Raw genomic sequence first — 27,292 nt, 5'->3', positions numbered from 1 at the left:
TAGAAACAGAAAAGTAACCCTAGCCACCTTATCAAGGAGTTGGAATGATTTTGGATGTACATCCATGAAATTATGCAAATGCCCACACAGGGTGGAAGTGGCGGTATGAGAAGCTCTGGGGAAAGATAACGGGAAGGGGACAACAAGAATCTACTTATTCCAAAAAGGAACTCCCTCATTAGAAGATCTAAAATGCTTGCAAATTTGCCCCTCCTTGAACACATTAGTGTTGATATCTACGGATTACTTGAATATCCTTAGGATTATGCACTAGACTGCATAGGGTATAGCAAAGCCATGGATATGCAGAGGTATGATCAGAGCAGATGCAAGATCCAGATCCAGATGCAAGCGCTGAAGGATAAAGCTACATTCACTCAGAAAAGACGAGTGCAATACTACCCTCCCTCCTCTGTTTGTATTGACATAGAACACGCCCGGTACTTGTGTATTATCCAGAACACACTCAAGAAGTGAAGTAAGGTTAACAATAATGAGATGTACCAAAATATCATGAAAATATGATACTTTAGAAACAAAATTATGGAAACTATAACAAAGAATTATGGACAGCAGGCCACCCAGAAGACATTAAGTTAAACACCTAACTTTCCCTAACCTCCTCTATAGATTAAATATCTAATTAAAATAGCCTATACTAAAATCGTAGTTTTTCTTATTGACACAAAGCTAATTATAACTGTTTGCAGCCAGTCAAGCTAATTTTTTTTTAGATAAGCAGAACAAACTTCTCGAGTGTGTTCTGGATAATACACAAGTACCCACCCTCTATTGGGTTTATTTATTTTCCTTTAGGTCTAATAAATACAATTTTCCTGATGGATACAGTACCTGTATGGGTCCGTTCATGTGCTTTCAGGTGCGAACTTTTTGTATACATTTTCTTGCAACTAGGATAGGAGCATCTGTGTATCCGTCTTTTATCACTCAACGGATCTACCACTGACCCTTTTTTTAAAGATCCAACTCGAATTGCCCTTAAAGTCACTCTATCAACAGTCCTTAGGACAAATTTTCTGTTTCGGATTGTTTCTGGGCTTGATGGTGGGCTCGGAAATCCCCGGGTAAGGTCTAAATCTGAGTCAGTTTGCTCTTCGTTTGGACACCAAAATGCCATCAATTTTCTATCGCGGAATACTGGGTCCTCTGGTCCTAAAAACAAAAAGAGATGATGAATCTTAAAACAGCATAATGTTGCAGCAATATTAATAAATAAAAATAGAGTAAGGTAACAAATTATTAAAAAAATAATCACTGAGAGTACGGTGGATGGAGCCGCTTCGCGTCGCCAGAGAAATCTCTATAAGGAAAAATGTGAACTCGTAGCGGGAACAGAAAGCACCTGTTTTTTTCAAGTGAGGGGGAACCATTTTTCAATCTTTCCAGGGGGGAGTCATTTGTACCAGCCTCATGGAGATACTTGAGGACTTATGACTTAGGGTACTAAACTTCAATCCTGCCAGTTGCAAGGTCCTTTGCCACTATCAACAATTGACGACCCTTGGGGTAAATATAACCAACAAAACAGAAGTGTCTATCTATTACTGTGTTGGACTTGGCAGCTTTGTAATCAGATGAGTAATTATTAGAAGTATTAATCATATTAATAGCGGCAATCATTTTACCTGTACATAGAGGGTGGGGACAAGATAAAGATAAGATATTTATTCCAAAGACTGCTATGACAAGCACCAAAGGAACAAATTTGAATTTCGTGGTTAATAAACAAAAACAGGACAAAACCCGATTTTTTTCTTTTCTTTTTTCTTGAGGGGGGGGGGGTAATAGCCCCATATACATAATATCTCTTGCTGCACAGATCTTGATAATTGACTAAAAACACCCGTATGTAAGACAAGAGCTATGTTAGTAATTTCCGACATCACATTAATTTTCATTTTGAAAATAGCTAATAGCGTCAATATGCTCGTAGAAATACGACTAGAATCGTAATTGATGTTGAAATTCCGAATATAATTAGTATTCAGAATATATATATATATATATATATATATATATATATATATATATATATATATATCTTCTATATATATAAAAATAAGTTGTCTGTGTGTGGATCTGTGTGTGGATCAGGTGACGTCATGTTTGTCCGCATATGACGTCTGAATTATTTCACACTAATACAAAATAAGAAAAAAAACTAAAAAAGGTAAAAACTACAAAAAAAACTAAAAAGAAAAAAAAACTAAAAAAGCTAAAAAACTAAAAAAAACTAAAAAAAGGTAAAAAACTAAAAACTAAAAAAAACTGAAAAAACTAAAAAAAGGCAAAAACTACAAAAAAAACTAAAAACTAATAAAAAAACTAAAAAATCTAAAAAACTAAAAAAACTAAAAAAAAACTAAAAAAAGGTAAAAAACTAAAAACTAAAAAAGAAAAAAACTAAAAAAAGGAAAAGACTGAAAAATAAAAGAGAAAAAGAAAACTAAAAAAATATGAATAAAAATACAAAAAAATAAAAAAGATAAAAACTACAAAAAAACTAAAAAGAAAAAACGAAAAAAAACTAAAAAAGCTAAAAAAATAAAAGAAGCAAAAATCTAAAGAAGGTAAAAACTACAAAAAAAAAGAAAACAAAATAAAAAAATCTAAAAAAGCTTAAAAACTAAAAAAAAACTAAAAAAAGATAAAAAACTAAAAAAAAAACTAAAAAAAGGAAAAAACCATAAAATAAACTAAAAACTAATAAAAAAAAATAAAAAAAGCTAAAAAACTAAAAAAACTAAAAAAACTAAAAAAGGTAAAAACTAAAAGAACTAAAAAAGAAAAAAAACTAAAAAAAGGAAAAAACTGAAAAATAAAGGAGAAAAAGAAAACTAAAAAAATATAAATAAAAATAAAAAAAACTAAAAAGATAAAAACTTCAAAAAAAACTAAAAAGAAAAAAGAAAAAAACTAAAAAACCTAAAAAAAGGTAAAAACCAATAAAAAAAAAACTAAAAACAAAAAAAGGGAAAAAATTAAAAATTTATTTCATCATAAGTTTTCAACTGACGAAATTACAGACCGGGACATCGGGACACAAATGACGACCGGGACACCGGCACATAGGGAATATGAATGACGACACTCAAAGAGAAAGCGACCGGGACAAAAGGAATGTTCGATTAGCAATCAACAAAGCACCGGGACACAAATGACGACCGGGACACAGGGAGTATAAATGACGACCAGGATATAAGTAAAAAAAAACTAAAAAACTAAAAAAAAGGTAAAAACTACAAAAAAACTAAAAAGAAAAAAAAATAAAAACTAATAAAAAAACTAAAAAATCTAAAAATCTAAATAAACTAAAAAAGAAAAAAAATAAAAAGGAAAAAAATAAAGGAGAAAAACAAAACTAAAAAACTAATGTATATACAGACCGGGACACCGGGATACAAATGACGACCGGGACACAGGGAATATAAATGACGACCGGGACACAGGGACACAACTACAACGGGGACGCCGGGGGGCACAGGGGGATATAAATGACGACCGAGACACCGGGACACATGGAATATAAATGACGCCCGGGACACATAAAAAAAAACTAAAAAAAGATAAAAAACTAAAAAAAAAAAACTAAAAAAAGGAAAAAACCATAAAATAAACTAAAAACTAATAAAAAAAAATAAAAAAAGCTAAAAAACTAAAAAAAACTAAAAAAAACTAAAAAAGGTAAAAACTAAAAGAACTAAAAAAGAAAAAAAAAACTAAAAAAAGGAAAAAACTGAAAAATAAAGGAGAAAAAGAAAACTAAAAAAATATAAATAAAAATAAAAAAACTAAAAAGATAAAAACTTCAAAAAAAACTAAAAAGAAAAAAGAAAAAAACTAAAAAACCTAAAAAAAGGTAAAAACCAATAAAAAAAAACTAAAAACAAAAAAAGGGAAAAAATTAAAAATTTATTTCATCATAAGTTTTCAACTGACGAAATTACAGACCGGGACATCGGGACACAAATGACGACCGGGACACCGGCACATAGGGAATATGAATGACGACACTCAAAGAGAAAGCGACCGGGACAAAAGGAATGTTCGATTAGCAATCAACAAAGCACCGGGACACAAATGACGACCGGGACACAGAGAGTATAAATGACGACCAGGATATAAGTAAAAAAAACTAAAAAAACTAAAAAAAAGGTAAAAACTACAAAAAAACTAAAAAGAAAAAAAAATAAAAACTAATAAAAAAAACTAAAAAATCTAAAAATCTAAATAAACTAAAAAAGAAAAAAAATAAAAAAGGAAAAAAATAAAGGAGAAAAACAAAACTAAAAAACGAATGTATATACAGACCGGGACACCGGGATACAAATGACGACCGGGACACAGGGAATATAAATGACGACCGGGACACAGGGACACAACTACAACGGGGACGCCGGGGGGGCACAGGGGGATATAAATGACGACCGAGACACCGGGACACATGGAATATAAATGACGCCCGGGACACTCAAAGAGAAATCACAGACTGGGACACCGGGACACAAATGACGACCTGGACACAGGGACAAAACTACAAAGGGGATGCCGGGGGGCACAAGGGGATATATAAATGACGATGGCGACACAGGGAATGGTAGATTAGCAATCACCATCAACAAAGCTCAAGGGCAATCATTAGAACCATGAGGTATAGATCTGAATACGGATTGTTTTCCCATGGACCATTATATGTTGCATTTTCAAGAGTCGGTAAACAATCAATTTATATGCACAGACAATGGGACAGCAAAGAATGTTGTATATTCGCAAGTTTTACGTAGTTAAAAACATATATATATATATATATATATATATATATATATATATATATATATATATATATATACGCGCGCGGGGGGGGCTTGGGGGGGCGCGAAGCGCCCCCACCAACTAGGTGTTGGGGTGGCGCGAAGCGCCACCCCAACAGCTAGTATATATATATATTTATCATAATTACCGATATAATAATCATAAACAGGTTTAGAGGGAAATTAAAAATTTAATAAATCCTCGAAGCTCATCTTCGGCAATGTTCCAGTTGCCAATTAGCAATAACTTTGAATATAACACAAATTTTTGCTTATTCAAGAATCTGAGAAAAACTATTCTAATTATGTATTTCATAGCATCATTTATGAGAAGAGCCCAGACTTAGCTTGAAAATGGAATCGGCGGAACTAAGACATTAATAAAATTTGAAGAGTAGCAAGAAGTGATAATAAAAGAATACTTGATAATAGAATAATAATAGAATAATGGAATCGGCGTAACTAAGACAAAGAAAATTTGAAAAGTGGCAAGAAGTGACAATAATATTCTTCAAAATACCAAGAGTGGTATTGGAAAAATGGCAAATATTACAAACAAGACAGATATAAAAAGAATTTGTTTTATCAAAAAAGAGAAAAAAGTCTTGTCTCGAGTATTTTGTTAGGCATAAGCCCAGTTGCGTCAATTGAGGGTTGGCGTTAATTCCCCTAGATTTTAAAGAAACATCATTTTTTGGTGTATTTTTTATTGAAAGATGTCTTTTTGATATTTTCATTAAAAATTTTGGAAAAACAACGAAGTTTCCACTAGATTTTGATAAATCCGTTCCACCTACAATTTCGCGAATCGACGCCACTCCATAAGCATTTAAAAATTACTTTTCTATGTAAATTTGACCAGATGCGAGCAATCAAACTATTTTTTTTAAGTTCGGAATATGCCATGGCAGTATTAACTACACACCGCCGGGGTTATCCACTCTTCACCACCTGGGCCAAGCGTAATACGCACCAAATGGTAAAAATGATTAACAAAAGCGGGAAGTCCCTCGCTAGAATCTCGAAGATCTATTCAAAATCCCTGCATTTTCTCTCTGGCGTGCAACTTCACTTTGTCAAAAAAATTCTTGTTTTCTTAAAGTGAAAAAAGGCCTTCATAAACAATGCGGGGAGGGGGGATGTGTTATTTGGATCTGTAAATTGAAAGTGAACATTATAAATAGATGCGTCAATATGTCAAAGTCGATAAAACATAGCACCCCATGTCTGAAAAAATGTCAATATGTCAAAGTCGTCAATGCGTCAATATGTCAAAGTCGATAAAACATAGCACCCCTTGTCTGAAAAAATGTTTATCCATCTAGCAGATGGCTTTATTTCCCATACTTGACTTAATTACTGGGGAAACAAGGGCCCCTTTAGTCCCATGGGTTTTTTATTGCCTGGAACATCGATTTATAATAATATTGTTAGAAACTTTGCACACGCGACATGATGGCGCCAGCCTATATAAACGTATTGGAACTGCTGGGAAATAGTATAATAAAACGGGAGAATGGTTCAGCTGACTATAGATGCTAAACAGAGTAACCAGAGGGTGATGGGCAATATTTTTCATCAATTCAGTCTTTAAAGTAACGTTTATTTCACTCATAGTTTCAAGCGGGCGAGAGTGTCAAGCGATTAGTATAATTTTTTTTTTATGAAATTATACTTTCACACTCACCTCAAGTCACATCAAACAGTTCGTGGAAACGAACTGTAGTAAGGAGCGACCCGGCTCAATAGTAACCAAAACTCTAAAAAATTGAATCTTGATATCAATAGCTACATCAAAAGAATCGCATTTTAATGCTGATTTTAAATATATAAGTTTCATCAAGTTTAGTCTTACCTATCAAAAGTTACGAGCCTGAGAAAATTTGCCTTATTTAGGAAAATAGGGGGAAACACCCCCTAAAAGTCGTAGGATCTTAACGAAAATGAAACCATCAGATTCAGCGTATCAAAGAACCCTACTGTAGAAGTTTCAAGCTCTTATCCACAAAAATGTGGAATTTTGTATTTTTTGCCGAAAGACAAATCACGGGTGCGTGTTTATTTTATTTTTTTTTTTTTTTCTTTCTTTCTTTTCCCCAGGGGTCATCGTATCGACCAAGTGGTCATAGAATGTCGCAAGAGGGCTCATTATAACGGAAATGAAAAGTTCTAGTGCCCTTTTTAAGTGACCAAAAAAATCGGCGGGCATCTAGGCCCCCTCCCACGCTCATTTTTTCCCAAAGTTAACGGATCAAAATTTTGAGATAGCCATTTTGTTCACCATAGTCGAAAACCATAATAACTATGTCTTTGGGGATGACTTACTCCCCCACAATCCCTGGGGGAGGGGCTGCAAGTTACAAACTTTGACCAGTGTTTACATAAAGTAATGGGTATTGGGAAGTGTACAGACGTTTTCAGGGGGATTTTATTTTGTTTGGGGGTGGGGCTGAGGAGAAGGGGCTATGTTGGAGGATCTTTCCTTGGAGGAATCTGTCATGGGGGAAGAAAAATTCAATGACAAGGGCGCAGGATTCTCTAGCATTACTATAAGAAAACAATGAAAAATAAACATGAAAACGTTTTTTCAAATGAAAGGAAGAAGTAGCACTGAAACTTAAAAGGAACAGAGATTATTACGCATATGAGGGGTTCTAAAAATACTTTAGCATAAAGAGCGAGGTATTTAGGAGGAGATAACTACCTCGCTCTTTATGCTAAAGTATTTTTAGTAATTTCAACTATTTATTCTACGGCCTTTCTGATTCAGGGGTCATTCTTAAAGAATTGGGACAAAACTTACGATTTAGTGTAAAGAGAGAGTTGTTAACGAGGGTACAAACCCCCTCGTATACATAATAAAAATATAAGGTTATGAAAGTTTGTTACGTAAGTTAATTCTTAAGTTACGTATATTTTTTACTAATAAAAACATTCGTTAAAAATTAAAAGTTCTAGTTACCTTTTTAAGTAACCGAAAAATTGGAGGGCAACTAGGCCTCCTTCTCCACCCCTTATTTCTCAAAATCGTCTGACCAAAACTAAGAGAAAGACATTTAGCCAAAAAAGAATTAATATACAAATTTCATTTTAATAATTTATGTGCGGAGAGCCCAAACCAAACATGCATTAATTCAAAAACGTTCAGAAATTAAATAAAAAAAACAATTTTTTTTTGTTGAAAGTAAGAAGCGACATTAAAACTTAAAACGAACAGAAATTACTCCGTATTTGAAATGAGTTGTCCCCTCCGCAATCCCTCGCTCTTTACGCTAAAGTTTGACTCTTTGCCACAATTCTACTTTTTAAAACAATTAAAAGCTTTAGCGTAAAGAGCGAGGGATTGCGGAGGGGACAACTCATTTCAAATACGGAGTAATTTCTGTTCGTTTTAAGTTTTAATGTCGCTCCTTACTTTCAGCTAAAAAAATTAGTTTTTTTTATTTAATACGAGAAAGAAAAGTCTCCGTCCTCGAGCTCCCTTAAATGTAAGTTAACAAATCTTATCGAAATTTTCTATAGCTTTTAAGGTGTTTTGCTAGTCTTCTTTTTTTGACAAATCCCCCCCCCCAACAGTTTTAGCCTAAGTTCATAAATCATGAGGGTTCAACGGTTGCGCTGAAAATTTTGACTGACAACTTGATAAAACCTATATACTAACTGACATGAGATTTCTGCTCAATCTCAAAGCATAACAATTTATAGTTTTACTTTTTTTAAGTAATTTATATTATTTTATCTATTGTGTGAAAAAAACACAAAACGGAGCTGTGTGGACGTATAAAATACAAGGAAATAAGAATGAACACAAAGAAAAGCAAATGGGGCTATTTTTTGGCAAAAGACAAGGGAAATTTATGAAGATTTTTGTAGACTTCCAACTTAGAATTCAGGACTCTACATCTTCTTAGGCTCTACCTTCTGTGTGGGCAATCTTACTAAAACCTTTGTTGCCATACATGTACATAGGGAGATAGAGTAATTTTCAAGGGACAGTAGGCACTGGCAAGGGTGGGGGAAGGTAGCGGATATAGGGTCCCCGACTCCCTTCCCAGGAAAAAAATATACATGAGACCATGCACAGACTTTCCTAGGCGCAGACTTTCCTACTTAGGGGGAAAGGTCGTTTTTCCGAAAAACTCTGCGCCCCCTGGCTGCCAAGTACGCAGAACTTAATTTCAGCCGAGAAGGGTTTGATTAAGCTTAAAGATAGGTAAATTGCAAGGGAAAACAATAGCTCATTGAAATCATGAACTGGAGGCGAGCACGGCATGGGCCCAAATTCCCCCTACCTCCCCCTTTCCCAGGGATGTGGTAGCATCAGATGAAATCATTTTGATGATAAAAATGATGGTTTTATAGTATAGGTTTTCTGTATAGGTTTCCTTAATGGAATTTATGTTTTAATAGCGTAGTGTAGTCATTTATACTACTTGGTCTTAACAACATCCGGAGTTTTATACATATATATATATATATATATATATATATATATATATATATATATATATATATATATATATATATATATATTATATATTTATATTTACATATATATATATATATATTATATTTATATATATATATATATATATATATATATATATATATATATATATATATATATATTATATATATATATATATATATATATATATATATATATATATATATTTATATATATATATATATGTATATAAGTGGAAGTCATATTTTTGAAAATAAGGCATCCCCTTCTCCCCAGGGAAATTAAATATTACAACCTTCAAAGTGTACGAAAGCTCCTACTTATAATGGAATTCTGACAAAATCGGGAATGACGTGTTATGGTACTCAGATATGGAAGTAGGATTTCGACTACCCAGGCCACATGCCTACCCATATATAGTGTGACTGAATATAACCGACTGATATTCAGCCAATCAATAGACCACTTAGACAGGTATAAAGGGATTTTTAATTTGCATAACTATGAAAAGTACTACACAGGAAAGACTTCCACGTTGGGTAAATGCAAAAATACCGATCGATTTAAAATGAGGTTTAGGGTAGGTTTAATACATTTTTGCGAGGCGAGCACCAACAAGGTTTACAAAAATACCTGCATTCACGAAGGGAGGGGGTAGTATCCTCAGCAAATATTGATCCATATAACTAGTTGAGCACAAATTACCCTTCCTAAAGGATAAGACTTATTTCTTCTTGAAACGCTCCCTAAAATTCAGATATATCTTTGGCTTTGGTCTTGGAAGTATAGCTGTCCATGGAAGTGACGGAAAGGAGCTTGTCCAGAGCGGTAGGCTCTCCAAGAGCATTCCGCCAAATAATTACGAAATGACATCTGTCTTTTTTTATTGGACATATTATTTCGAGGAAAACTCTACCCACCCACTCCCAGCTCCCCAAGACTTGAATTTTGAAGATCTTATTGTAAGTACAAATCGCCAAAATATCATAGAAAGGCCTGCATGTTATTCCGATATGCTTACAGATTTTTTTTTCAAACAGTTCGTGGTAACAAATGAAAGTAAGGAGCGACTCAGCCCACTAATAACCGAAATCCTTGATTGCGGGATTTTGATAACAATAGATAAATCAAAAGATTTGGATTTTTATGTTGAATCCAAATATATTAAATTTATTAAGTTTAATGATACCCATCAAAAGCTACGACCATAAGAAAATTGGCCTGCTTTTGGAGAAAGGGAGAAACACCCCAAAAGTCAAGCGATCTTAATGCAAATCATGTCATCAGATTCTGCGTGTCAGACAACCATACTGTAGAGGTTTCAAGCTACTACCTACAAAAATGGGGAATTATGTATTTTTGGATGGGTGTTCATTTGTTTGTCGTTTTTTTTCGGCATAATCGTAACGAAACAATGGTCCAAAAAGATCGGGAAAGAGTTCGGGGAAAGAGTTGAAAGATCATAAATATGCTTTCGGCGAGGACTCATGACCCTCCATAGGCCCTGAAGAAAGGGCTTTTAGTTTTTCAATTTGTCCATATTGTTCACATATAATTTTTGTTTGGAAACAAAAGGAAATTTTTCGGAGCAATTTTCTGCAGAAAGAGGGGGGAGGGGAGAATCTTACACAGGGTGCATTTTCTGTGGGAAGGAGTTTCCGGGTAATTTTCAAGTAGAAATGTTACACGGGGGAAAGGAAGGGGATTTTCCTGGCATGATTTGAAGAACGGCCCGAAATTAAGTAAAAAACAAGGAGCAGCATTTAAACTTAAAACGGAAAGACATTATTCTGTTTATGAGTGTGACCCCTTCCTCAAACTCGCTCTTTATGCTAAACTTTGACATTTTGTCTTGATTCTTTGGGAAAGACTAGACAAATATAAAGACCGTTGATTTTGAATGACAAGTATGTTTAAAGACCTTTAAGACTTTAGTGCAAAGAGCGAGGTTTAGGTGAAGACAGAGCAGTCATATACAGAGTAATTTCTGTTCATTTTAAGTTTCAATGTTGCTTCTTACTTTCAGTTGAAAAAACTTGTTTGTTTTTTTATTTGATTTTTCTTAAGAAGCCTACCCTAAAAAAAAACTTCACCTTTAGGGAATAAACTCCAATCCTATGGTCTTTTAGGCCATGTATGTGCGGAAGCAGGGAATTGAAGCAAGTTGACTCAACCTCCCCCCCCACTCGAAAAATATATAGATTTTTTACGGTTTTACTTAATATATTATATATTGCCATACAACTCGCCTATTTCTGTGTATTTTTCGAAGTTGCCCCCCTCTCCCCTAAAAAATACAGCGTACGAACTGGGTCCTATGATGTAACAAAGAAGATCATTAGCACTACATATAAAAATGTAAGTAAGGGTCTTTGAGACCCTTAGGTTTAAAAAGGGCTTCATTTTCCCATTATTCCAACAATTTTTCAAACGATGTTTATTTTTTGGCTTTTAACCCTAAATTACTTCCTGGCACAAAAAGACAGAGCTTTTTTTTCAACAAAAGTGGATGAGCTAAATAAAAGCACTTCAACTTACCTAAACTATCCCAAGAGTCAACTGAGCCAACGCTTAGTGTATCATACGGAATGTTGTCTTCTTCATAACTCTCACTATCGTATTCGATTTTGATTGGTTCCATTTTTACTGGGGATAAACTACAATATCCCTTGCTTAAAATTGTCTCCTCTTTAATCCTAAAATAATCAAATAAATAACGATCAAACAAAATGTAATTAAAAAGACAATGAAAAATTCAATATAAAAGTAAATGAAAGAAATACGTTAATGATCTTTGCCAGTTGCCTGCCATCTTCTACCGATGAATTTCTTCAACTGGCTAGGATTTCTTGGATTTTTGAAAATCCAGCTTCAACTATGATTCAGATTTCATCAAGCTCCCAAGAACCAACTCCAAAATTTTGCTGTAATTTTACATTTACCTTAACCAGCTCTATTTCTGTAAACACCAGCTGCAGGGAAAACACAGCGACTGCAGGAACAACAGATCGGCTGCAAAGGAAACAAAGGCTGCAGCGGAAACAGCGGCTGCAGCAAAAACACAGCAGCTACAGCAAAAAAACAGCAGCTGCACCAGAAAACACAGCGGCTACAGCAAAAAAACAGCAGCTACAGCAAAAAACAGAGCAGCAGCACCAGAAAACACAGCGATTGCAGCAAAAACACAGCAGCTGCAGCAAAAAACACAGCAGCTGCACCAGAAAACACAGCGGCTACAGCAAAAACACAGCAGCTACAGCAAAAAAACAGAGCAACTGCACCAGAAAACACAGCGGTTGCAGCAAAAACACAACAGCTACAGCAAAAAGACACAGCAGCTGCACCAGAAAACACAGCGGCTACAGCAAAAAAACAGCAGCTACAGCAAAAAACAGAGCAGCAGCACCAGAAAACACAGCGATTGCAGCAAAAACACAGCAGTTGCAGCAAAAAACACAGCAGCTGCACCAGAAAACACAGCGGCTACAGCAAAAACACAGCAGCTATAGCAAAAAACAGAGCAACTGCACCAGAAAACACAGCGGTTGCAGCAAAAACACAACAGCTACAGCAAAAAGACACAGCAGCTGCACCAGAAAACACAGCGGCTGCAGCAAAAACACAGCAGCTACAGCAAAAAACAGAGCATCTGCACCAGAAAACACAGCGGTTGCAGCAAAAACACAGCAGCTACAGCAAAAAACACAGCAGCTGCACCAGAAAACACAGCGGCTGCAGCAAAAACACAGCGGCTAGACCAAAAATGCAAAATTGTTCATTGTGCTCATTAAAGTGTAAATGGCAAAACTAGTAACAAGGAATTGGAAAGAAAGAAATTTATTTACTTTTAGCGGTTGAACTTTTCTCTGGCTTAAACCCAGTAGGCTATTTTAACCCAGTCGTCAAACCATCATGACACATGAACACGCAGCAAAATTACAAATACTCCTAAGTTCACTCATCTGTGTTATCGTGCAAAAACCGCCTTTTTTGGGGTCTTACGTCAGACTTTATCCAATTTTTGATGCATCATGACCCAGGGCGTATCCGAGATTTTCTCTTAGGGGGGGGGGGTTTCACAAAAAAAAAAACTTTAAAAACACATTACAGATTTTTTTATATGCATTTTTGCTACTTTTTTACGAGACAGACAGTTTTTGGGGGGGAGGGGGTCAAACCCAGTAAACTCTCCTCCTGTGACACGACCCTGGACATGGCGGCCAAGTGGTTTTGCTTTAATATTTCAATCGAGCAGTTGAAGATCCTCTTAAAACAATGATTTTCTACTCAATTCCGCGTTTCTAGTTTTGCCATTTGCGCTTTAACAGGTAGAGATAACTGACTTGACATACACTTTATGTTTTTACCGCGTGAAAGAAAAATGTATCTGTTCGAAGCCAGGGTAATATTTGACTGGAGACAAAATGGCCGATATTATGCGATGTGTAAAAGTAAAAGTAACTCTGTCAATATTTAGTTCTCGTATTGGTAGTAAAGGGCAGAAAATAATTAGAATGGTTTTGTCAAAAGAAATACCGGTATGTAAACAAAAGTCCACTGAAGGAAGACGTATCAATATAAACAAATTTCCACTATTTGGTCAAATCGAACACCTCTAATTGTCTTTTGCTTGCGAACAGTTTTGCAGGGAGATACATCATCTAAATTGGCTAGACAGGAAATTGTTCCCGAGATTCTATTTGGCGCAGGGAAATTACTCGGGGAAAGACAGGTCTGTTTTCCCCTTTGTACCAGACTGAAAAAAGCCACTTGACAACAGGTAAAGATTTGTTCCAAACTTAAAAGTTCTGACCTTCGTAAAATAAGACAAAATTTGCAAAACTGCAAAATCGACAAATATGATCAATGATCTTGTGGGTAATCTTTGATGCATGGTAAATAAAATTAAAAAAGAAAATTAATAGCAGTGTCAGCCATTCTTTTTAAACAAGTTAGGTAGCAAATATAGACAATGATGAATAGACGGCTTACACAACAGCAACAATGAATTGAAAAATCTCGCCAGTAATAATCATCAATAGAAAACATTTTCGGGAGAGAGAGAGAGAGAGAGAGAGAGAGAGAGAGGAGAGAGAGAGAGAGAGAGAGAGAGAGAGAGAGAGAGAGAGGAGAGAGAGAGAGAGAGAGAGAGAGAGAGAGAGAGAGAGAGAGAGAGAGAGAGAGAGAGAGAGAGAGAGAGAAAGAGAAGAGAGAGAGAGAGAGAGAAAGAGAGAGAGAGAGAGAAGGAGGGGCCGACAGCCAATTAACTCAAAAAGTTTACTTATATCATAATCCCAGACATGAAAAGCTATGCGAGAATCCCAAGTAGATTTTAGAAATATTCCAAAAAACAAGATGTGTTTTTTTTTTTTTTTTTTGAAGAGAACAATAGAAAATAAAAAGTGCTCGTTTTTTATGTGATGACATGCCAAATACAATGATAAAGCTTCAGTTATATCAGAAACACCCGGTACAATTCAGATACCAATTCATAAAATTTAGTTTCAATAGTAGGAGCAAATCAGACAGCGTATCATGTACTTGGGGTCCCGAAATACAAATTCTAGCTTGCGCTCCGTCGTCAGGTCTATGAATGGGGTTGCCAATGTCAAAGTTATGCTCCCTACCAAAACAATATTTATTTTTCCAGAGGAAAGTACGATTTGCGCAAAAAAACATAACAATTAACAACTTTTGTTAGTAGATATGAATTTTTAATACGATAGTTATAGAAGTACACATTCAAACGAAATTTATATTTTCTGGTACTTGTTAATTATTCAGAACACACTGAAGTTCTTGATCTGAATGTAAGATCTGAGAAAACCGGTTTCACAGCCACAAAGACAAGTGATGGGTAACAAAATGGATTAGACTTATATAATTTGGACTATATATTTGAACATTAGGGTTGGGGATAAAGTATTTGATCAGCGTTAATTTAGAAAACAATTCTTACTTCATAATATGCAGAATAATTGTAGCTATCACATCTTGCATGCAGACCCACTATACTTTACTCGCCCCTCCTAATGTGCAAATATATAGCCCAAACTTGTTTCTGAGTATTATATTTTCATTATATCTTCGAATTTTCTTTATATTATATAGCTACTCTTTTTTTCAATTTTAAAGCCATTTATTGTTTACTTAATTGTTCTTATCGTACAGTGATTATGCCTATCTTAATTTTTGTACTAAATGTTATTGAGTAACAAGATTTAGCAATAGGAAACCAGAGAAGAAAAAATATTTTACACACGTAAACCATCAAATGCAATACGAAAACAGGTATTCAGGAAAATGTTATAGGGAAAACTCGAGAATTACTCAATTGGAGCAGCACTGTCGAAAATAATTAACTTACCACCACTCGTGATTGTCAGCAGCGACAGACTTCGACGAGTTGCACCCTAAACTCGATTAAGAATTCCTTCCATATCTTTTTCGGGCTCTGTCCCCGCCACCCGAGCAGCAAGGCAGAGAAGCTCTTGTGAACACGATTCTTTTGATTTTCTCCCTCCCCTGAAGGCATAGATATCATGTATTTCATTTGAGGGAAAACAAGGAAGTTTTTTTTTTTTTAACTTACCATCTAAAAAGAAGGCTAAACTAATTCACAACGTCCCTAAAATATAAGTCGTAGAAGTGTGTAGAGGCATTGGTAATTTTTTTTTCGGGGGACGGGGGAGGAATTCTTATAAACAGAATACAAAAGGCGAATTATACGGAAATTTTAGGAAAGACTCATAAAGAATGTGAGATTCGAAAAACACCCAGTTTCTAATTTAGAACATCACTACGGTACAAGTATGTAGAGATATTGACAAAATTTAATTCAGAGAGGGGGGGGAACTTTTAGAAACCGGATACAACAGGCGGATTATATGAAAATTTTAGGGAAATATGCATACTCATAGTAGACCGAGACCAAATTAGGCTGTTAGGCGGGCTTATTAAAACGGTAAATACAACTGAAATTCAGTTTTTTTTTTTCTTTAAAAACAAAGAGGCTACATATTAAATAGGAGGATTTCCCAATTTTTTGGCAAAATAAGTAAAATTTTGCGAGTCATCCTTGCGCGAATCTAAAAACATATTTTTGAATAGAAGTTTCACTGGAAAACCGTACAGGTTTTCCCACATTTTAGCGCGGTTATTCTAAAAATTACGACGCGAGTAGAGAATCAAGTATTCATTTAGGTGAGAAACCAAACCGTATATAGGGTTTTCAGTAGCATGTAGCATTAGTTCAGGGGCAGTAGCAGTGAATTTTATACAATGACGGATCCAGTATTGTTTCTCTTTCCAAAGGGAGGGGGTTGGCTATAATTTTTTTTATAGAAAATTTCATAGACTAAAATTCCTAGGACTGTTTTGTAGCTAGGATTGAATATTGATAACTTCTGAATCTTCTCTTATTAGGTCCAACAATTTTGCAAATGAGTAAGCAAAAACTTCATAACTATAAACCAAAACGAGAACTTTAAAACTTAAACTGTGTCCAAGCCATGAGTACCCTCCCCCCCCCTGGCATCTAGATCTGTCACTGCTTTAAGCATTTAAAAAAAGTTTTTTTTATCTGTTTTAAGTCATTTGTTTACATGTAAATAAACACGCATCCGTGATATGTCTTCTGGCAAAAAATGCGAAATTCCACATTTTGTAGATAGGAGCTTGAAACTTCTACATCAAGGTTCTCTCATACGCTGAATCTCATGGTGTGATTTTCGTTTAAGATTGTATGACTTTTAGGGGTTATTTCCCCCTATTTTTTAAAATGAGACAAATTTTCTCAGGCTCGTAACTTTTGGTGAGTAAGACTAATCTTGATGAAACTTATATATTTAAAATCAGCTTTAAAATTCAATTCTTTTGATGTAACTATTGGTATTAAATTTCCATTTTTTAGAGTTTCGGTTACTAATGAGCCTGGTCACTCCTTACTACAGTTCGTTACCACGAACTGTTTGATAAATTCATTTATTTTGATACAAGAGTATCTTTCAAATTGTATTTTTCATATATATTTCATTTATTTGTGCTTAATGGAAAATCAAAGACAAACAGTGACATCTGTTTCGAAAATATCACTTCACATTTCCATTCGCGCCAGTACGGTTCTGATTTAAACAATTTGAATGTTTTGACAGGAATCTCCATCCAGTTCTAATGAAAGAACATACATTCCTTCACGCATGGGAATGTGCGTTAAAATTTGACAAAACGGAAATGATCCTACAAATAAACCATTGCGTCATTGTGTAAAACAAGGGGCTGTGCACTAGTTTACTTTGTGTGAAATTAGAGGCAAGATGAGAAGCAGAGCGTCCCGAGAACTGAAAGCAACCCTTACATTAGCATCATCATGGAATATTAGCTCAAAAATGGAAAATATTAAAGAAAAATGCCATCGACGGGTTACCCCTGGTTCCCACTGCCGCGATTTCGCGCGAGATCCTGCGACATATGACACAAATCGTACGACAAACGACGCAAAACCATCCGTTTTGCTGCAATGTCGGATGCGTTGAATAATTTCAACTCATACGACAAATCGCATGCGTTGTTCTGATTAAAAAAAAATCATAACCAAAGTCATGGAGCTGATTGAAAAGCTAATTTTGGCTGATTTGAATTCTTCTAGAGTTCGTCGCAGCGACGGAAAAGTCTGCGTTTCTTTGTGAACCTCCGCCCAATTTTGTCGTACGTCTGTTCCGCCAGAAAAAAATCGTGTCGGAATTGACGCAGCAGTGGGAACCAGGGGTTAGAGCACATGCTCTACGTCTGAAGATACTTTTTGTCGAGAAAAAGAAAAACGTATTTGCCTTGTGGTCGCGCCAGTTCTAAAATTTTCGCGCACCTAGTTGGAAAGCTTTTACAAAAATGAACGAAGCACGGGTATATAGGATCTGGTTTAGTCATTCTTCGGTCTGGCTACACAACGATTACTGAATTGACGTCATTTGTCGTTAGGGGCCAAAAATGGCACTTGGTGTGGCGGACAGGGTTGCCGCCTGTAGCAAGAAAGCGCTATTTTAGCACTGTTTCATCACGTGTAGCAGTGTAGCACGTGCTACACTGAATGTAGCACTTATTCTCTTATATGACCTAATTGAAGATATAGACATACTTCATTGCAGACTTGACATTGCCAGAAAATTTTTATGCATGATAATAATCTAAAAACATTTAAATACGAATAGCCTATGCGTGTGTGTACATTCTCCCACTCAGCGCTCTAATCAGCTACATTCTTTTGTATATACATTTTAATTCGCTAAATTAAAAAAGATTTGAAAAATTGACCTAAAAACTAATTTAAGTAAAATTAAACCGAACAAGCGTGTGTCGCAGCTTGCGCGATACAATCAAAAAAGAATTTTGACTGTAGTATCGAAAATCGCTGAGTAGCACGTAAATTTGGGCTATTGTAGTACTTTAGGAACTGATCGCGGTGGCAACCCTAGTGGTAGAGCACACAACGGTCAAAAAACTTACCTTTTTAAAGAGATTTCATGACCGAATTAGAAAATTGGATAGTTATATTGGAATTCAATAGAAATCAGTTTAAGGCCCAACTAAATGTTTGGACCAGAAACTAAAAATTTGGGCCAGAAACTAAAATCTTTTACGGAGAAAGGAAATCAAGTTCTTCACACTATTGTTTTTTATTATAATAGTGTTTTATTCTTGTTCTCTGTGGTCCATTATAAGCAAAGCTTCTTGGGCCTAGTAACCGCTATACTTTTTTAATAGTTTTTATGGCACTTGGTATTAACCAAGTGACATATAGCAATCGCCAATTCTGTCGGTCTGTCTGTCGGTCCCGGTTTTGCTACTTTAGGCACTTCCAGGAAAGCTAGGACGATGAAATTTGGCAGGCGTATCAGGGACGGGACCAGCTTAAATTAGAAATAGTCGTTTTCCCAATTTGACCATCTGGGGGGAGTGGGGGGCCGGTTAATTCGGAAAAATAGAAGTATTTTTATCTTACGAACTGTTGATCAGATCTGAATGAAATTTGATGTTTGGAAGGATATCGTGTCTCAGAGCTGATATTTTAAATCCCGATCAGATCTGGTAACATTGGGGGGGATATGGGAGGGGGAAACCTAAAATCTTGGAAAACACTTAGAGTGGAGGGATCGGGGTGGAAACTTGGTGGGAAAAATAAGCAAAAGTCCTAGATACATGATTGACATAACCGGGACGGATCCGCTCTCTTTGAGGTGGTTGGGGGGGGGGGGGGGGTAATTCTGAAAAAATTAAAAAAAAATGAGGGTATTTTTAACTTACGAACGGGTGATCGGATCTCAATGAAATTTGATCTTTAGAAGGATATGGTGTCTTAGAGCTCTTATTTTAAATCCGCGACCAGATCTGGTGACATTGGGGGGGGGAGTTGGGAGGGGGAAACCTAAAAATTGGAAAAAACTTAGAGTGGAGGGATCGGGATGAAACTTAGTGGGAATATTAAGCACAAGTCCTAGATACATGATTGACATAACCGGAACGGATCCGCTCTCTTTGGGGTAGTTGGGGGGGGTACTTCTGAAAAATTAGACAAAATGAGGTATTTTTAACTTACGAACGGGTGATCGGATCTCAATGAAATTTGATATTTAGAAAGATATCGTGTCTCAAGAGCTCTTATTTTAAAACCCGAACCGGATCTGGTGACATTGGGGGGGGGGAAACCTAAAACTTTGAAAACGCTTAGAGTGGAGGGATTGGGATGAAACTTGGTGGGAAAAATAAGCACAAGTCCTAGATACTACGATACAAGTCCTAGATACTAACTTACGAACGGGTGATCGGATCTCAATGAAATTTGATATTTAGAAGGATATCGTGTCTAAAAGCTCTTATTTTAAATCCTGACCGGATCTGGTGACATTGGGGGAAGTTTGGGGGTGGGGAACCTAAAATCATGGAAAACGCTTAGATTGGAGGGATCGGAGAATCTTAGAAAATACTTAAAGCGGTGAGATCAGGATAAAAACTGGATGGGAAGAATAGAAACCTGTCTAAGATACGTGACTGACATAACCGGACCGGATCTGCTCTCTTTGGTGAATTGGGGGGGGGGGGGTTGAAAATTGAGGTATTTGTAACTTACGAAAGGGTGACCAGATCTTAATGAAATTTGATATTTAGAAGGATCTTGTGCTTTAAAGTTCTAATTTTAAATTTCTACCAGATCCTGTGACATTGGGGGGAGTTGGAGGGGGGAAACCGAAATTCTTGGAAAACGTGAAAATTGGGGCATTTTTATCTTACGACTATATGATCGGATCTTAATGAATTTGATTTTTAGAAGGAATTCATGTCTCAGAGCTCTTATTTCAAATCCCAACCAGAATCTTTTGACATGGTGGGAGTTGGAGGGGGAAATCTTGGAAAAACACTGGGAGTGGAGGAATCAGGATGAAGCTTGGTGGATAGAATAAACAAATGTCCTTGATACGTGATTGACAGAATCGTACTGGATTCGCTCTCTTTGGGGCATTTGGGGAAAGGGGTTCAGTGATTTGGCGAGTTTGGTGCTTCTGGACGTGCTAGGACGATTAAAATTGGTAGGCGTGTCAGGGAGCTGAACAATTTGACTTGATAAAGTCGTTTTTCCCAGATTCGACCATCTGGGGCTAAAGGGAGAGGAAAAATTAGAAAAAACTAGGTATTTATAACTTACGAGTGGGTGATCGGATCTTAATGAATTTTGATATTTAGAAGGACATCGTGACTCAGAGCTCTTATTTTAAATCCTGACCGGCATTAAGCCTCTTATTTTCCTTTTTAAATCAATCTATTGATTCATAGAATTTTGTTAGAGCTCATACCATATGATCTCTTGGCTCTTAGCTCTTCTCACCTCGTCACAAGTGCCATATGAGCTCTTAGCTCTTGTTTCTTTTAGTATCAATAAATTGATTGATTGATTGATTGATTATATAATCAATTGAAAGGTATTTTGGCCACAAGATTTGATCAAAGACACGATGCAAGTGGAGATCTCTAAGGAAGACCTTTATTGAAAAATAACTCTAGAAATAGTTGTACTATGCACATCGAAATTTATTTTTATTTTTGAGATTTTTAACTTTATTTTTATTTGTGAGATTTTAACAGGGTTGATTTTTTGCAGTTTTGATTAACATTTTTTAAGTAGGTGCTAGAAAAACGTGTTTTTTTGCCAGCACAGGGGATAAAAAAAAATATCATTGAACTAGCAGAAAAATTAAAAAAAATTGATCCTACAATAAGCCGTTGATCCATTTGCAGCTGACTTAGCATTGGTAACATTATCTCGATTAATCTTAACAGTAAAAATGCTATTTTGAAAACAAATTTTTGGTAATTTAAAAAAATAGTCTGATCTGAAACCCCTAAAAAATAGTTTTAGATTGAAACAAAAGTAAACCATTGGAATAGCCATGGTCAAAAACCTTCTGAGGAGACTTGCGGTCCCCTGGTTTGAGGAGACTTGCGGTCCCCTGGTTTGAGGAGACTTGCGGTCCCCTGGTTTGAACAACAAGGAAAATCACTTCGTTGCATGGTCAGCATTGATGTTTCCTATTTTTCCTTTTCCTTTACTCCACTGCTAGTGGGGCACTGGAAAATCATAGAGATATGTTTCAAAGCTCATTTTAAAGGAAATTGCTACATCTAGTGCTTTAAGTACCTAAACATCAAGGCCTAGGCCTACTATCCTTTTTTATTAGCTTTTGCCGCTTCCAATAGCTTAAATATTTATATCCATAACGTTCTAAGAGCAAATGAAAAAGTGCGTATTTATCGATATTCTCATGTTGAGGATGGTGCGTTATCTTAAATAGAAACCATACATTACGAAACCACTATCAATTTACGACCCTAATTTGGCACGGATATCAATATTTACTCTAGCCAAACAAAATTGATTTCCTGTCGAAAAAGTGAAATAAAAGAACACAAATACAGTTAATTAGTTTGAGTCCATAGAACGTAGGAATGAATGGTAGAAGTTCAAAAGGGATGGGTATAATAAGATCCAATAATTGGTTAAAGACCTGAAATCTTTACCAGAGATTATTATATGAAATTCTTTAAAGAGGGGCAGAAAAGAGAGAGAGAGAGAGAGAGAGAGAGAGAGAGAGAGAGAGAGAGAGAGAGAGAGAGAGAGAGAGAGAGAGAGAGAGAGAGAGAGAGAGAGAGAGAGAGAGAGAGAGAGAGAGAGAGAGAGAGAGAGAGAGAGAAAAGAGAGAGAGAGAGAGAGAAGAGAGAAAAAAGAGAGAGAGAGAGAGAGAGAGAGAGAGAGAGAGAGAGAGAGAGAGAGAGAGAGAGAGAGAGAGAGAGAGAGAGAGATTATTCTCTCTTGAAAAATTCCCTTGAAAATTTCCGCTTAACTTACTTTAATTTGAAAGAGACATAAATTTCTGATGACTTTACAATCACTCCTGTAATCCCCCCTTCCGTGGAAATATTTTCTGGGAAATTCATTAGAAAGAGACATTAATTAAACAAACCATAAATTTGCTTGATAAAAAAGAACAGGAAAGGTTTAAAGGAATATTGTACAGAAAAACATAATCTTATAATATTTAGTTATTTGGAAATCTCTGTATGTTTAAGCCGAAACATATTTTCTTTGCCAAAGATAAATCATAGAATGTTGGAATTCTATCTCTCCAAAGTTTTCACCCCCAATCTTTACCAAAGTATACAAATTATTGGGATCTCTTTTCAACTTACTGCCAAGTAATAGAGCTAGTAAACACTTATTAGTAAGAAAAAACATCCTTCGTTTTCTATTTTCTAAAATATAAAAATTTTGGCGGTTCAAACCCAAATCACATACACAAACGCAACATTTTATACCCTCCACAGGGATCTATGACGAGAAATACTTATACCCTCTTATACCCTCCACAAGGCTCTTAACGAGAAATACTGGCAGAAAAAAAACACTAAAGAAGAAAATGAAAATTAAAGGGAGGCGCAGTTAAATTGAGCTTAGTTGGGTGGAAGCAGTTGATTCAGTATGGGTCTTCTGGGGGGGGGTATTACCAGGCGATCATTTTACTTAAACCTAAAACCAATAAAAAAATTTGAACCCAATTTTCCACTTTGTATTTAATATCTACGGGTCTACAGTATCTGGGAATGAACACTTGAAATGAGAAATTTAGTTACTACTGCGGAGAAAATTTGTGTGAACATAGCATTTTAAGAGCTTTTGGTATGAACTCGCTTCTCTTTGGTCTGGAGACTAGTAGAGATCAGTGTCACGTATAAAGACACCTAAACTTGCAAATATCAATAGCAAGCATAAATTCACCTAAAATATAGGTTTAAAAACGCATTCACTGGATAGTGTCGCAAACATTTCCGACCTTCGCCCTGGAATATTATTAAGCTTCGGGAAAAAAGGGTCGATAATTGTCCTTGAACACCCATTCCTTACACTAAGAAATATCCATGCTGAGACATTTTTACTCAGCAGATTTCAGAATGCTGAGATGACTTGCTTGATGTTGCACTCATGTAGATGTTGGGACATGCATGACAACAGGCATTTTTAAGTGAAAATACTCTTTCAATTCCAGTAAACCTTAGTACATAAGGGCAATAAGGACATAAGGGCATAAGGGTACATAAGATGATGAGGGCAATTGTGATAGTGTCTGACAGAGTGCAACTTGCTACCAGTTACAAGACGGAAATACCACTATCCTAATCCCTTTATTTGGTAGATATTGACGTATTCGGTATATTATAGTTTTCTACCACTTGTTTGTCTTTTGGTGATTTTTTGGAAGAGGAAATGGTGATTGTATTTTGCCTTCGGTGGCAACCCTGGGTTCATTGTTCAGTCATCTTATTATTGTCTATATGAGAAGATGACTCTCTTTTTCTCTTTGAGGACTGTCGTTTGAATTCGTTTTGTGAATATTTATCAACTTTTTTTTTTATTCTTTTGCATTGAAAACGGCGAAGCGGAGGTTTCAGCCGAAATATATTTTTTTTTCATTTACTGTGAATTGCCACATTTTTCTCGCTGTTTTGGCGATTTCTTGTATTTTGATGCTTTAAAGGAAGGTTTTAGTGAGTAAGCACTGCTGAGAATCCAAAATAAGGATCTTTATGTATTCTAATTGAGAGGAAACCATCTGGATATCAGGTAACTATGGACAAATTTGAGAAAAATAAACGACTCAGATTGGCAACATTTAGAACAAGATAATGGACGTAAAGTTTTAGTAATGTCCTTTCAAACAGATCTATCAAAATTGAACAAAGGCCAGACTCAGTTTTATCAGGGGTATATTAGCCAAGTGAGTGGTGCTGCTAAGAAGCTGTTGTGTGATCATAAAACATAGATAAAACGCGCTTTTACCCTAATTCAACCTATTCTAACGCTTTATGAATCCTAGGGGGCGGGGGGCGTTTGTCTATTGCCTTTTTGATGGACATTAACATCCTCATTTCTTATATACAGGGGAGAACGTAAAAACTGAAGCTTTGAATGTACCCGGGTGGAGGTGGGGCATGCGCAGCTGCATTGGCCTCGAGCGGCTTGGCCATGTAGTGAGTATTTAGTAGTAATGTGCAGTGGGAATATTTGCACTGTTATCGCCTTAGTTCAAACAAATGATTTCTCAGTTCTCTCTTAGTGGTATTTTATGCCAGTTCAATATATATATATATATATATATATATATATATATATATATATATATATATATATATATTGAGGATTTTTGCTATTGTTGGGAACTGAGAAGAAAGATCAGGAACGGAACGCAATAAATTAGGTTTACACCAGCTTATACACTGAAATTACAGTCAAACCCAGGAGTCGCCTACATGTAACCATATCCAATTCCCACTTAGCATCGATACACCGATTCTGAGTATTTACTTATAGCGACCACACTTTGTTCTTGATCTGTAACGAAACCGGTTTTCTGGGTCTAGTCGGAGGTAATCAGCTTAGCCTGAGTGAGATAAACGGTAACTATGCAGATATATTGTAATTAAACGTTTAATATATAGAGATGATTAGGGTTTTAATATAATGTGTTCTGGGCGACCTGCTAACCACAATTCTCTGTTGTATTTTCCATAATTTTATAGATGAAGTATTATATTTTCATCACATTTAAGTATATTTCAGTAGGATTAACCTAACTTCACTTCTTTGGTGCGGTCGCTATAACACGTAAGCGCCCAATTCTCTTTTAATTCAAGTATTGTTACTTAACAATTTATTATGCATCCTGGATTATTACGATCACAAAAATATTCGCAAGTATTTCATAAAAACGGTCGAGAACACATCAAATATACGTCTTCAGTCAGTACCAGGTCAGATGGGGAAATTAAGTCAAATATATATGGCAATTCGGTTCTTTCCTTCATCAGCATAGTGACATCATTTTACTTTTAAATCGGCCCCCATTTATTTCAGTGTATTGATCTACTGTAGGTCCTATATTTTATTCCAGTCACAAAAATAATCGTGAACAGTTCATGCTATTCCACATTAGGGGATTGAAAACATTCGGGAACACGGCGAAACTTTTTTTCAGTTCGTACCAAATCAGACATGGTAATTAAAGCCAAATAAGTGTGGAAACACAGTTCACACCTGAATGAAAAAATATCATCTTTTAATTTTTGGATCCACTTCATTTATTCTGTATTGATCTATTGCATGTTTTATTATCCCATTCAAATACATATCTTTAAACGTAGTACGGACACTCAGGAATTTTCAAACACTTCAAGCTTTCTTATTTTTTTATTTAGAACTAGTTTAAGTTTAAAAATTTAAGTAAAATATATATGATCTCTCCTTAATACAGCAATACCTTTCAATTTTTAAATCAACTTAATTAACTCAAATGTATTACATGCTTTACTACTCCAGTGTCACAAATACTCGAATGAGGACACAGCGCTTTTTTGTTTTTTTTTATAAACACATCATTTTATATATCATCATTTTATATTTTTTTTTCGTTTCCACTCCTGCACCAATACAGCGATTATTTTTTATATCGGCTTCATCGGTTCAAGTGTATTGACCTCCTGCCTGCTTTGATAATCCAGTACCACAGATATTCGTGAACATTTCACGTTATTCACTGGTAGGATCTAGAAATAGCTGTGAACAGGATGAAACTTTTTTTTGTATTTTTTTTTTCTTGCAACCCTGTTCGTACCTACAGCGACACTAATTTGATTTTCTTCAAAACCCTTTTATATCTTACTTTTAATCGATAAGTGTCCGTGACATCTAGTATCTAGTCAATGTTCTGAAGATAATCATGTGATGCTGTAAGACACATATCTAATGCGAGAATTTATCCGGAATAGTTTTGCAATGTGGTTTTCAATCCTCTAAAGCTAGGCTATGTTTTTCATCTATGCCTGAAGGCAAGCGAGTATTTCTCAATATTGCATACAGTCAGAAGGTTCCGTAAAAAAATCATGAATTTTTGCATGGTTTGATAGGTTTACCCTGTTTAGTCAGATGGCCGAGGAATTGAGTTGACACTTTCAGTAAGAGCTTTTGGGAATAGGAGGGTGAGGGGGCTTTAGTGTTTTTTTTTTTGTTTTTTTTTTTTTTTTGAGGAGGGAAGCAAAATTATTTGCCATTCTTCGCAAAAGAGTATACGCTACGATTTTTTATTTTTCTTGAGCCTGTCACTCTTTAGCTAGTTACATTAATAAATTGCATGTCTGATTATTCCAGTCACACAAATATTCGTTAACATTTAATGCAAAAACGCGTTTAGATACTTGAAATACTTGGAGACACGTCAAAACGGTTTTTCAGTTATTACCAGGTCAGACAGGAAAGTTCAAAGATCGATTTTTCATTTACAATTATGTAGTCTGGGATATCTCCGGCAACGGAACAACAGAAGGATTAGATAAGAATGGATTACTTTGTATTTTGACCTTTTCTATTATGCTTTTTTTTTAAACAAGTGAGGCAATA

General features: G+C 35.6%; 1 protein-coding gene across 2 annotated transcripts in view; it reads right to left on the bottom strand.

The window, feature by feature from the left end:
* The window catches only part of LOC136028050 (Krueppel-like factor 6), a 95,446-nt gene that overhangs the window by 23,204 nt on the left and 44,950 nt on the right, over positions 1–27,292 (bottom strand). For both annotated transcript variants that reach the window (XM_065705643.1, XM_065705645.1), the window contains 2 exons: positions 11,839–11,996; positions 853–1,173 (listed from right to left, as the gene is read on the bottom strand). In XM_065705643.1, coding sequence (XP_065561715.1) covers positions 853–1,173; positions 11,839–11,996 — 479 coding nt within the window. The remainder of the gene's footprint in view (positions 1–852; positions 1,174–11,838; positions 11,997–27,292) is intronic.

This window comes from Artemia franciscana, chromosome 6 (genome assembly GCF_032884065.1).
Source record: "Artemia franciscana chromosome 6, ASM3288406v1, whole genome shotgun sequence".
Taxonomy (NCBI): domain Eukaryota; kingdom Metazoa; phylum Arthropoda; class Branchiopoda; order Anostraca; family Artemiidae; genus Artemia; species Artemia franciscana.
This window is presented reverse-complemented; position numbering and strand designations above follow the sequence as displayed.